General features: G+C 38.4%; 1 protein-coding gene and 1 pseudogene across 2 annotated transcripts in view; one reads left to right on the top strand and one right to left on the bottom strand.

The window, feature by feature from the left end:
- The window catches only part of LOC111507850 (ATP-binding cassette subfamily C member 4), a 38,119-nt gene that overhangs the window by 19,455 nt on the left and 5,103 nt on the right, over positions 1–13,561 (top strand). For both annotated transcript variants that reach the window (XM_074174990.1, XM_074174991.1), the window contains 4 exons: positions 3,250–3,658; positions 8,834–8,984; positions 9,259–9,489; positions 11,926–12,437. In XM_074174990.1, coding sequence (XP_074031091.1) covers positions 3,250–3,658; positions 8,834–8,984; positions 9,259–9,489; positions 11,926–12,437 — 1,303 coding nt within the window. The remainder of the gene's footprint in view (positions 1–3,249; positions 3,659–8,833; positions 8,985–9,258; positions 9,490–11,925; positions 12,438–13,561) is intronic.
- Positions 6,159–6,904, bottom strand: LOC111507847 (proteasome subunit beta type-5 pseudogene; annotated as a pseudogene).

Here is a 13,561-nt window from a genome sequence, read left to right as displayed (position 1 = left end):
ATACTGTTCTTCATCATAATCTTTTAGCTATTTTTCTGTCCAAACCGTTACGGGTCTCTCAGGTTTTGCAGGTCTTTTTGGAATAGGTTGCTTTGCGTTTTCTTGTGAACGTCTTTTCATTACTGTTTTGAGTTTGAAATTTTCTTTGTTCGATGACTGTTCAACTGTTCCAGACTCGATTTCATAAATTTTCTCAATATTTCTATTATTTGAATAATACTCAAGTGGAAAATAATCACTGTCAGACTCTGACACTATGTCATCTTCAGCGTCCCCGTCTCCTGGAATGTTGTTGACAAATCGACAACTATTGTAGGATTCCAAATATGGCTAATAAAATAAAATGATGCTCCAATATGATCAAAATAAAATTTTTAATCACAATAACCACATTCATTTTTGACTTTACAGAATTGATAATAAAAGCTTGTCGTGATAATTTAAATTTGTAACTGATATTTTGTAATTAGGTAGGCACCTACTAAACTTGTAGGCAATTCATAATGTTTGTAATTAAATAAAAGTGCTGTAAATGCTCATAATGTGGAACTTCAACCTTGAACAACTTTTTTGCACACATAGGATTTATCGGGTTTGAAATTTATTGCAGTACTTAGTTGATCTGTCAGAATGTTTCTTAATTTAAATTTCATCTGACTGAATATGTAGAGATTTCTTTTAGGCATCGCGACATGCTTTCATTATAATTTCAATTCTGTAAAGTCATAAATGAATGTGGTTAATGTGATTTAAAATTTTATTTTGATATTTTCAGGGCATTTAAAATAAAAGCTTGTTTTAAAAGTTTTTTATCATTATTTTATTTTATATTTTTTAGTTTAAATCGATAGTTATCGATCAATACGAAAGTCCATCTATAAAACGGAGAGTCCTTCAACAGAAAAACTTAAGGAACGGGGAAAATTATTATTAGGATAAAATATATTCTAAAGAAGTAGGTAGGTACCTACTCCTCCGGCATTCATTATGGAAGAATTAGCTTGTTATATTTCTAAGTCTCTTCATTTATTAATGGTGTCATTATTACATGGCTGAGCCCCAGTTAATTTCGAACAGTCGAATTCTTCTATCAGGAGGCCTTCTATTGATGTGACCCTACTTATAAAGCCACGTACGCTTGGCCGGCAGCGAACAACTTTGAACTCAAGTCTACAACAGCGTGGTCAACCGTACTACCCTGCGTTTTGTGAACTGTACAAGCCCAGCATAAAACAATTTGCAACATTCTACGTACAGCTGTACCATGGCTGAATTTAGCTGGAAATTTCACAGATTTCGGTTGAATAACGTGGATCCCATCTTTGCCGAAGTCGATACAGACTGACTGAATGTTCGTGTCATACATTTGTGCTCTCCGGAAACAGGGCCATATAATTTCTATTACATGACTGATGACACCATTCACTAGACCCTTAGACACATCAACATTGTATCGCAACATCATCTTGGCCCCCATAAATATTTCAAACTCTTTAGACAACCCCCCAGTCTTGTTTATTTCAGATTCAATTTTTTTTCTCGAAATATATTTTTTTCATTAAAGCCAACCCTGGATGTGGCATCTATTTCATGGTGGGCCTACCAACTGCCTATCATAAACGAATGCGTGTACAAAATTTCATGTCCTTACTATTTACCGCTGAGGGATATCTCGTACGGAGCCGATCCTGGCAGTAGCATCAGGTCACGTTCATGATCAACATGCATTGTCATCGGTTTTGGACCAGCATGCAAAATTTTAGGTCAATCGGATACCGGGAAGTGGGTCAAATTAAACTTGCAAGATTTGTTAAGATACATACAAGTCAAATTGAATAAAAGCTCTTAATAAATGGTTATATTCCTCAAAATGCATATGAAGTCATATATGGATTCTTAAATAAACTAGTATTTTCAGCAAAAAAAAACGAAAATAAACACAAAATATCATAGTGAATAAATAGCTTATGTACTACTTATACAAAAAAAATCACATTCACTCACATTTAAAGTTTTCACGATGTTTGCAGATGAACACTACGCAAATCTGTGCCACTCACTTTCAATGCCATATATGGTTGCGTATTCGATAGAGGAATATTGCAGAACTAATCAATCTTTCCATGAATGTCACAAAATGATTTATGCGTTTGAAAAATCATCAAGAATTTCTATAAATGATTATAAAATTCCTATAAATGATGTGAGACTAGAAAATAATGGAATGGGTTCTCTGTGAGACAAATCGTGCGAGTTTTGAGGTCAAACACCATATTACCAAGTCGCCGTATATTCCTTTTACACATTCCAGTCGATTGGATGACACTATCTTGCTCAGTTAATAGTTTTTGATTGTTTCGGCCCGTGTATTTGCCGATCGTCGAGAAAATTGAAGGCGTTTCCAATGCGAAACGTTTCGAAGTGAAATTTCTAGGTAAACTTGATAAATCTAACAACAGAGACCTATCCTGTCTCCCAAATGTATATGGATGAATGTTTGTCACGTATATAGGTTTTTGAGTGGTATGAACAGTTCAAAGAAGGGCCACAATATCAAAAGATGAAACACGCCCAGGTACTTCCTACATAATGACCACGAAGATTGTTTCTAAGTCCATGGAAGTATATCTGTAAATTTGGTTTCCTGCAGGACAAACAGTGAATAAGGATCATTATCCTGATATTCTAGACACATTCTGTGATCGCCTGAAAAGAACTTAACCAGAATTGTGCAAGAACAAGTTGTAGTTACTTCATGATGATAATGCTTCGGTCCACACTGCACTGATTGTCATTCGGAGTCATTTGAAGTCATTTGGAGTCGAGCATGGAGGCCCTCCACCATAGCCAGTAGATCTAGCTCCATACCAATTTTCATGAAATCAAGATGAAGCAGTGCATGGATAGTGGTGGAAAGTATGCTAGAGGAGGTGAAGTATGTGAAGAGAAAAATAAAAAAATCCTGTTTCTAGCCAAACTTTGTACATCGATCGATAATTTGATATCTTCGAATTTTCATTCAATAATGATCATGGAAATGGATTATTTGTTCACTTTAGAATAGCACTTTATGAAATTTCGTAAGAGGATGACGTTCATCACACACGAAACCATAACTTTTTGATATTTCACCTTTTGTAATTTCATTTATGATAATCATTAAGGTAACTAATTACGAAATTCAATTGTGGATAACGGTAATCGATAAAGAATAAAAAAAATATGAGATTTCCAGTGAATAATTTTCAGGGTCAACTTGGAGCAAATGAGGTCAATGCAAAGAAACGATACCTTCATTTCAGCATCATATCCAGTCGATAGCTTATCGAATAGTACCACTCAACATGTAGCAACAAATACAGTCAGCTTTCGCTCTGGATATTGGTTGAAGCCCATTCTAACTCCTGACAACACACTAATCATCTATACTTTTTTGATACTAGCGACTATTGCTGTAACAGTCCTGATAAGAATAGTGTTCTACAGAAGTTGTTTGAATGCTTCCATCAGGCTACATGATAGAATGTTCAGTAAGATTGTGCACTCGACTATGAGATTCTTCAATTCAAACCCTTCGGGACGAATACTCAACAGATTTTCCAAAGATATAGGAATTATTGATGAAGGCATACCAGTGACATTTGGAGAAACCATATCGGTGAGTACAAATATACTACAGTTCATTCGTCGAGGATGCGTTTCTTAGCGAAAAAACGTTTTCTTTTAACGATTTTTTCCGAAATTCTGTAGAAGAAAGACATTTTTTCAACACGCTCTTATTAGCTTCACCTGTATGTATGTATGTATGTTCATTTGTTTGTAACTCTCAATCTCGGGATCTGTATTTGACAGAATTATCGACATTATTGCTTGATCTATTCGCGGGCAGATGGCGCTGTACGTAACCTCCTTGATATATCGACATTATCGCTTGATCTATTCGCGAGCAGATGGCGCTATACCTAACCTCCTTTTCACTTTACATTGAAAAAAAATATTTTTTTCTTCAACACGCGCGCCTGCTGCCTTATTTGTAACCCTCCTTTGCGCGCCTGCTACCTTAGTCTTGATACCTGATTTTCAGGCTCCCTCTCCGGAATCTGAAAATATCAATGGTCATTTTTCTAAACGATATACGTCTTATTGATCTCAAAGTTTAGATAAAATAAATACAGTTTAAAAAGACTAAGAAACACGCTTTTATAGCATACGAAACTATGAAATGGAAAATGAATATAGTTTAAGAAAATAAAAAACACGCTTTTAAAGAACATCGAACTGAAAAGTTGAATTTTTTTAATGAGCTTAAAACAACGAACGGAAAATACTATTATTGTTGTACTAGTATTTTTCGTTCGTTATCGTTGAAAGCTTGATATACAAAAAATATGGCTCAAAGCGCTCACACTTTTTTTACAATAATACTAGTATTTTTCGTTCGTTATTGACAGAATGTTTTTGACAGAATGAAAGTGGTGTTACCCGCAAAGAGAACCGATTTGAACGGCATCATATGTTTGCACAAGTCATTCACATAAATGACAAATAAGCGCGGGCCCAAAACAGACCCTTGCGGAACGCCATGCTTAATAATTTAAAAGTTTCATGAGGTACCGTTGAGCATCACTGCTTGTTGACGATTAGTCAGATAGGTTCTTATTAAGTGAGGCGAAATACCTTCAAGTCTGCAATATCGAAAGTTCTACAAGCAACGGCCATCCAGAAATTATATCAAATACAGCGACTGGCTTGTTTAAACATCACAGGAGCCATGAGAACAACACCAACCGCGGAAATGGAATTAATCACGGGTCTGACCCCTCTGGATCTGTACGTTAAGGAGGTTGCGTTAATGGTCATGGTACGATTGCGTACGGCTGGTGTGAACCTCAAAGTAGGAATGGGTCAATTGAGGCTGGACCTATGGCGAGAAGCGCTTACTGCAAACCTCTGCTGCAGGCAACAAGTGATGCAATTGAACCCAGGTTTGTGTTTAATAAACCCTACAAAATACAAATTAAGCAGAACACAGAGTCAGATGCTACAAATTCAATACGGATTTATACAGACGGCTCAAAAACCAAAGAAGGCTCAGCATGTGGAGTGTATTCCAGATCACTAAGCCTAAGGATTAAGTGGGGAATGGAAAGAAATACCAGCGTGGTCCAAACAGAACTGGCTGGTATCTCAATCGCCACAAAAGAAATAACCAAGAAAGGAATTTTTGTCAAAAACATAACAATCTGCACTGATAGCAGACAAGCACTATTAGCCTTGAACAGACAGCGTGTTACCTCAGGGCTAGTACTAGAGTGCTACCAAGATTTAGCCAAAGCCTCGGTAGATAATAACATTATCCTGAGGTGGGTTATAGGGCACGACAGGAGTAAAGGTAATCGCATTGCCGACTCTTCAGCCAAGGAAGCGGCTGGACTAAGAATTTTAGGACCCAGTGGCACCCACTGGCTGATGACTTCGACAATTGTGGAACCAGTCAAATGTTACACCCATACTCAATCCTTAAAGAGATGGGATGGAATCAAAGGATGTAATCTTGCCAGGATCACCTGGACGACCCTGGGAAGCTGGCGCCGAAAAAATATCTGGCGATGACTAGGAGAAATCTACGCCTTACGGTAGGATTTCTGACTAGCCACTGTCAACTAAGGAAACACCTCCATAATATGGGGCTAGTGGACACACCTCTATGCAGGATGTGTGAATAGGAAGATGAGACTTTCAGGCATGTCCTGTGCGAGTGCCCGGAGGTATTCAATAAGAGAGTGTGTGTTCGGCGAGTCTTGGCGTACACCTGCCGATGGAATATGATATTGAGGTTTTTAAGGCTTCAACACAAATTCGAAATCGCCGTATATAACAAAAGGAGCTTTTTCTTTTTTAAATGTTTTTCGAACTTGAAAATGTTTCACTCTCCTCAGGCACCTTGATGGCTGTTTCATTGATTACCTGGTAGTCCTCAGTTTCTATATATTTTTTTGTAGTAATTCTGGGTACCTATCGAAAGTACTGTAGGCAGTGATCACAAAAGTACTTTTGATCATGTGCTCCTCACCTCCATTGTGTATCGCTTGGTGGTCGATAAACGCAGCATATTTAGAAATACGAATGAACTGATTGACTGAAATGAAATGAAACTGTTAGTTAGGCAATTGTATTTTCCAAATCTTCCTTCTCAGCCTAGTTCTCGCCTGGCAATGATGCAAATGGTTACAATTATTGTTATCAATATGTATCCAACCAGTCTCCTTCATGTGATGAACGCACACAATTCCCCCAGAGTAGGCATCTCTGTGAGTGACATAGTAAATCGCCCTGCGACCCAAATCGTAAGCCTCCTCATCTGTCAAATCCCATTTGTATCCGGAATTCAAGACACCAAATGCATAAATTGAACCTGAATCCACACTGGAGACTTTTTCAGGTGTTCTGATACCTTAGGAGTCTACATAGTACAGGTGTGGATTTCTTTTATCCCAACCTGCTAACATCATTCTCATTGACAGTTCCATTCCTTTGTAGTTGTATACCATGTTTGCCACCAATTTGGAAGCAGTTGCCGCAGAAATACGCTCCCTGTTCTTTAATTCATACATTCTTCATTGTTAGGCCAGTACACGGTCCCAATGAACACAGTTTGCAGCATCTCCAGTCAATGTTCCTAATAATGAATTATTGATTTCCACGATTGTTTTCATGATTTGCGACCCAATAAAATGTCCGACTTCAGCTCTGGAGTCTACAGCCAGAACCACTCTTATACATAAAACCAAAAGTTGTGGTACCATGATCAAAAGCCATTTTTATTTCTCTACCGCTTGCATCCCTCGTTAATTGTGATACCTTTGCTGCTGGATTTGCAATGGAAGACATTTCAAGGTTCAGATTATTTTCAACCTGACTTACAAGGAAGGGTTTTTTTCTCCTTGTTGGAATATGGCTCGCGTTCAGCCCATTCCCAAAAAGGGCAAGAAAAATCTTCCAAATAAATATAAACCAGTCGCTTTGCTGTCAGAGATGTTGAAAAGTGATGGAGAAAGCCGTAAACCACCATATCCTTAAATATTTGGAAGGCCTCAACATCTTGAGCGATCATCAATATGGCTTTCGTAAACAAAGATCAACAGGCGACCTTCTCTCGTATGTCACCCATATTTGGAATAAGACAATTGAGGAACATGGAGAGTCAAGAGCTGTAGCGATACTATGGCTTATCAAATCATATTTGTTCCATTGGTGTTCAGCTTCCTGAAAGAACGTTTCCTGCAAGTAGCCGTCGATGGATATCTCCCGAATACTTTCACCATCAACGTTGGTGTTCTCCAGGAAGCCATATTGTCTCCAAACCTCTTTTTATTGTTTATCAATGGCTTTATTGAAAATCATCGAGACTTCATGAACTTTCGGAATTTGGAGCACCCAGTATTGACTGTTTTGATAAAAAAAATTAAATGATTTGTCAGATTTTGAAATGAGAATTGTCAGCTGAAAAGTTTTTGAAATGTTCTGCAATTGCGAAGAGTTATTGGTATTCATAAACAGTTTTTTCCATTTGTATCCTTTTCGATATGTATTGTTCACCGGGTAGGTGCTGTTTTACGAATTCTATAACAACTTATTGAGATAACAAAGAATACAATATATAGCTTTTCTGGCGACATCAACTTCTGTCGTCGTTCCATTCGGATTCCAGGACATCGTCTACGGATACACATCTTCACCGGCAGCATGAGGTTGCATACCTTAAATAAGATCTGGAGGTTCAATTAAATGTCACAAAAACCCAGAAATCAGTTTTTTCTAAAAAAATTAATGTTTTCAAACCGGATATAGTGATATCAGGACAGACAAGTTTGCTTTCTGCTTTGATAAGTTTTTGGAGTACAAAATAAACATCAATATGTCACAAGAATTGCGAAGGCTGCTTCTCGAAAGTTTGGAATGCTATTCAGAGTTAGAAAACTGCACAAACCCCAGTGAATTTTGATGCTTTATATTGCTCAGATCAGACCTCCATTGGAGTATTGTTCACATGTATGAAGCTGCGCCCCTAAGCGTACCCTGAAGCTGCTGGTTTCCATCCAGGAAAGAGCCATAAGACTGATTGGAGACACTAACACTCCTTGCAATCTTGATAGTCTGGAACGACGAAGAATTGTGTCTCTCTTTTATAGATACTTTCAAAGGAGTTGTTTGAATGATATTTGATTCCACCAAGAGTGGTACATATCATAAATACAAGACACCTCAAAATTCACTGTTTGAAAACTATTTCATTAGGAGTACTGTGTTTATGTGGAATAGATTTCTCGAGAACATTTTTTCAAATGAATTCAACCTTCAGCGATACAAATCCAACGTGAATTGCTACCTTTGGACAGGCAACGGTATAAGACCGCCTTCAAAATTCGTCTGCAATGCTTGTGGTTCCACCCTAAAAAATCTATACGATACATTACAAATTTCACATTTGGTAGATCCTTGCGGATCTGAGGACTTTGGATAAAGTCTATTGTGATCCTGTTTCAACTTCGGCACTTTTAAATTTAGAATAACTCATTTTAGTAGGTTTACATAACCGCTGGTGAGTCTGTTAACTCCAACATTATTTTTTTCTTCAACAAAATAGTCGATAGTATCTAAAATAATTCATTAACAATTGAACAACGCTTTGACAATATTGGATAGATAGATAGATATTGGATAGATAGATAGTACCCATGCCTATAGCACCTATGGAACTTATAATTTTGATTCTAACACTCGCTTGTGTATTTTCTTGGATTGTTGGTTGATGGATGAAAATTTTTTACAGATTGGTTTTTTGGTGATTGCTACATGTTCGATGGTCGCGATACTCAACCCATGGATGATGATTCCAAGCTTCATAATTTTTCTAGTATTCTACTTTATGAGGAGAGCATTTTTAGTATCAAGCAGGAATATAAAACGCATAGAAGCTATAAGTAAGTGAGTCAAATGGTTTTTTTTACATCAAGTGTATTGGTTCAAATTACTATTTTGTATTTATTCAGAAACGAGCAGTTTCATCAATCACCAGAACTTCAATACTCTTTCCGACGCGCGTTCCACCAAGCAAGTTGGCACCTCCAGAGATGAATAGATATTGAATACTTATTGAAGAGTATTGCAGCTCTGGTAATTGGGAAAAGTGCTCGTTCTTGGATTCATTTTACTCGTATGTCAGGGATTCCACTAACCAATTTTTAATTTTTCTAGCACGCAGTCCTGTTTATACCCATCTTGCAGCCACGCTTCAAGGATTGACTACCATCCGAGCCTTTGGCGCAGAAAAAATCCTTTCCATAGAGTTCGACAGATTTCAAGATTCCTACACATCCGCATATGTCATGTTTACTAGTGCGACTCGTGGATTTGGGTTTTGGATGGACTTCCATTGCAGTATATATATTTTTCTGGTAATGGTCAGCATTTTGTTTATCGAAAACGGTGAGTTAGTTTCATGAAGATCAATTATATCAATTTGAAAGTTTTCCATACTTCTTCTTCGGAAAACCCGCCGTAGATTCGGTCTGTGGAAAAATGTTTCATTGCAGTAACTGTTAGCAGAATTTTCTAATTCCATATATCAAGTAACTCAAATTCATTCTATCATTGAAATTACGATTTCTTCAACATGCAGCTCTACACGAGATATACAATTTCATTCTTAGCTGTTCTCAATAATAGTTATAACGTTCATTCTATCCAAACCGATAAAATAAAAAAAATGTATCGTTGGTCACCCGAACAGAGTTTCACAAACTCCGGAAAAGCGAGACTTCCCAACAACGATAAAACTAACCACAGTTAACCGAGTGTTCGAACGGATATATTAGCGAAGAGGGTCGAAGAGAGAAGTCGCTGAATGTAAAGAGAACCTGCTCATCGATAGATGTTTAACGCATGACTCGATACCTCTCTATGGCCTGGATCGATTACCATAAGGCATTTGATACAATATCGCATGAGCTCATCTTGCATTTGCTCATATATCTTGCGGTACCCGACAAAATAGTGGGATGCATTGCACAACTGATACCACTCTGGCGAACTCGCTTCATCATAACATCTGGTCGAGCCAGAGTCCAAACAGGGTGGGTTACTTTCAGAAGGGGTGTATTTCTTTATGACATCTCCATCAGTCCTTGAGGATGGTGGAAAAGTACACGCATTCTATCGGTATAGACATATGCTATCCGGATAGACAAATATGCAATGGTTTATCTCAAAAGAGAAAGATGCGGGGACTACGGAGAGAGTGTGCAGCTCGTAGATGAAAGTATCTTACACCATTTGATACAATATCGCATGAGCTCATCTTGCATTTGCTCATATATCTTGCGGTACCCGACAAAATAGTGAGATGCATTGCACAACTGATACCACTCTGGCGAACTCGCTTCATCATAACATCTGGTCGAGCCAGAGTCCAAACAGGGTGGGTTACTTTCAGAAGGGGTGTATTTCTATAAGACATCTCCATCAGTCCTTGAGGATGGTGGAAAAGTACACGCATTCTATCGGTATAGACATATGCTATCGGGATAGACAAATATGCAATGGTCTATCTCAAAAGAGAAAAATGCGGGGACTACGGAGAAAGTGTGCAGCTCGTAGATGAAAGTATCTTACACCATTTGGATGCCGGAGAGTCGTATACTAACCTAGGGGTGGAACAATGCCTCTCTCCGCAGCAAGTATCAGCACAAACTACGAAAGATCTGGTCATTAGAACTGTCGGGTGAGAAAAAGTTGCTGCAACGAATATGCTTGCAATTCCAAACCTAACTTGTTTGAAGAAGTGAAGTGGACTCGAGAGGAGCTGTATCAACTCGATGTAAAAACCCGAAAAATGATGCTAGGATTTTGCATCCCAAATCGTCCGTTCTACGATTGTACTTCTCCCGACAACAGGGATGCCGTGGACTTTTGAGTTTGGAGTGTCTACATGACAAAATGGTACTGGATATAGCCAGTAAAGTCGTCAGGAGTAAAAGTGACCATGAGAGAGCAGGAATTGAAGCATTTCTCTTTTGGGCAGCTGCCCGAGCAACTGATGAACTAGGTTCAGTTTTCGATACTGACGAGACGACCACAACTGTCACCGAATTGGAACCCGTTCAGCAAAAAGCTCATATAAAAGCCGCAGAGTTCACCTCACTTCTGCGAAAACACAAGGATGAGCCAATGCATGGGGTCTTTTTCGATGACATTGGAGACCTTGGCTTATCAAAGCGCCTGATTTTCGCTTTGCTCCGGTCGAGTGAGCTGAAGTCGAAAATTGAAGGGTTCATCATGGCTTGCCAGGATGGTGTTTTAGCTTAGTCTACCGCAGTCGCGTGATGGGTATAGAGGTTCCTGATACAAGGTGCAGATCCTGCCGCGAGGCGCCCGAGACCCTAATGTACTTGCTATCAGCATGTCCAGCACATGCGGTCTAGGCCTATATCCATCGACATAACGCGGCCCTAAGAGTGCTATATTACCATCTACGGCTTCTTACGGTATTGACGAGACATCGGTGTTGCCCTACGCTCCGGGGGATATTGAATCAGTTTTCCCAAGAAAACCTCAGTAGGCTCAAAAGAACCACGTCTCAATGAATCCAAGCTACGATTCCAGTCCGAGGAGAAAAAACAAGATACTGAACCATTATTTGAAAAACAAAAACAATTTTTCGTTAACTCAACTATTTCCAAAACACAATTCGAAATCATTCAATAATTCAGTATGGATTTGGTGGACATTTCAATATAATTCAACATATAATGATAAGTGATACCTCATTTGTTTTGAGGAGTGTACATGATCTGAAAAAGTGTATTCTTCAATTTCATCACAAGTTGAGAAGACAACATCACATAATTTATTTCTATATTTCAGATTCATATGTTGGCAATGTTGGTTTGTCAATAACTCAAGCGATCAGTCTGACCGGAATCTTTCAATATTTCTTGAGACAGTGGAGTGAATTCGAAAACCAAATGACGTCTGTGGAGAGGATCCAGGAATACGCAGATATCATTCCAGAACAGGATATCATCACAAAATCTCCTCCAAAATCTTGGCCTGACAGGGGAAGAATTGACTTCGTGAACGTGTGCATGAAATATTCCAAAAATACTCCATACATTCTTAAGAATCTTGCTTTCGGAATCCGACCAATGGAGAAGATTGGAATAGTAGGACGTACTGGAGCAGGAAAATCTTCTTTGATTCAGGCTCTTTTCAGATTGGTTGATATTGAAGGCAGCATTCTGATTGATGATATCGATACAAAAAGTGTTCCACTGAATGTTCTCAGGTCGAAAATATCCATAATCCCCCAAGAACCGGTTTTATTTTCTGGAACTCTCAGGATGAATTTGGATCCTTTCAACGACTATGATGATGAAGTGAGTATGCTGTGACATATGTTTTCCAAAACTATAAAAAATTTATATTTTTGTGATATTTTTTTCCATCGAGTTTCTTTCGAAATTGATTGCTTCCTTCCTTTCTTTGAAAGATTCCCACATTTTTTTATAATTTTATAAATGTACCCGTTCAGCTTTGGATTGTTCGTTAACATATGGAAATTTAACAGCAAACATATTTCCTAACGCTTTCAAGGAATAGCTATAATTAAACAACTGTTAGTGAAAATTGTTCATTCAAGTCAAGTACAAATTTTTATCCAAACTTTTGGATTAATTACAAAATATTTGTTATAGTGTATTTTGTGTGAGGCCCTGCTATAGGCTTATGCCTCTCTAGGGTTAGTGGTTTGTGAGTGTGTGTGTGTGTGTGTGTTGTCTAATGTTTTCATGTGTTCCTCTTGTTTTTTCGTTGTTCCGTTAGAGTGGTCCGGGTCAGTTGCAGTGGTCATTTGGATATGGGTACAGGTTGTTAGGCCGGGGGTAAATGGTTTCCGATTTCAGCTCCTTCCGATTAGTTTGTATGGTGAGTGGTCTTTCAGGGCAGATGGTGAGAGTACGGATCTGCTGAAGTCTAAGAATCTGATTCATTTCCTAGCGGGGCAGGTACAAAGTATATGCTCTGCTGTTACATCATTTTCCAGATAGAAGCGACAGACACTGTCTTCCGACAGTCCAAATCTCTACATATGATGATTCAAATGACAGTGACCTGTAAGAAGGCCTGATAGACATCGTAGTTCATCCCTACTGTAGTCCAAAAAATGTTTGGTATCAAGTTTTGAAGGGTGAATAAACGCCTTGGAGTGAGCCAATCCTGGAAGATTCTGCCAGAAGTCCATAAATCTTCTTGCCATCTAGGTGTTCAGTTTATTTGGCAAAGCCCATAGTGATGCCAATGACAGGTTTAAGTCTTCTTATCGAGGAGAGTCGGTTTGCTACCAATTTAGACGTTGCTCAGTAGGAGCCAAGAGCTTCCAACGCCGCTTGACTGTCCGAGAATACTTTTATTGACTTGTGAGTGAGGTTGGATTCATTCAATCCGTAAATTTCCGCTTGAAATACAGTAGCATAAGTTCCTAGGCAGATAGATAACTCTGTCC

The sequence above is a fragment of the Leptinotarsa decemlineata genome, unplaced genomic scaffold, assembly GCF_025532065.1.
Source record: "Leptinotarsa decemlineata unplaced genomic scaffold, Ldec_3_MD MMD2_tig00000882_RagTag_RagTag, whole genome shotgun sequence".
Lineage (NCBI taxonomy): Eukaryota > Metazoa > Arthropoda > Insecta > Coleoptera > Chrysomelidae > Leptinotarsa > Leptinotarsa decemlineata.
The sequence above is the reverse complement of the archived record's forward strand: the minus strand, read 5'-3'. Positions and strand labels throughout refer to the sequence as shown.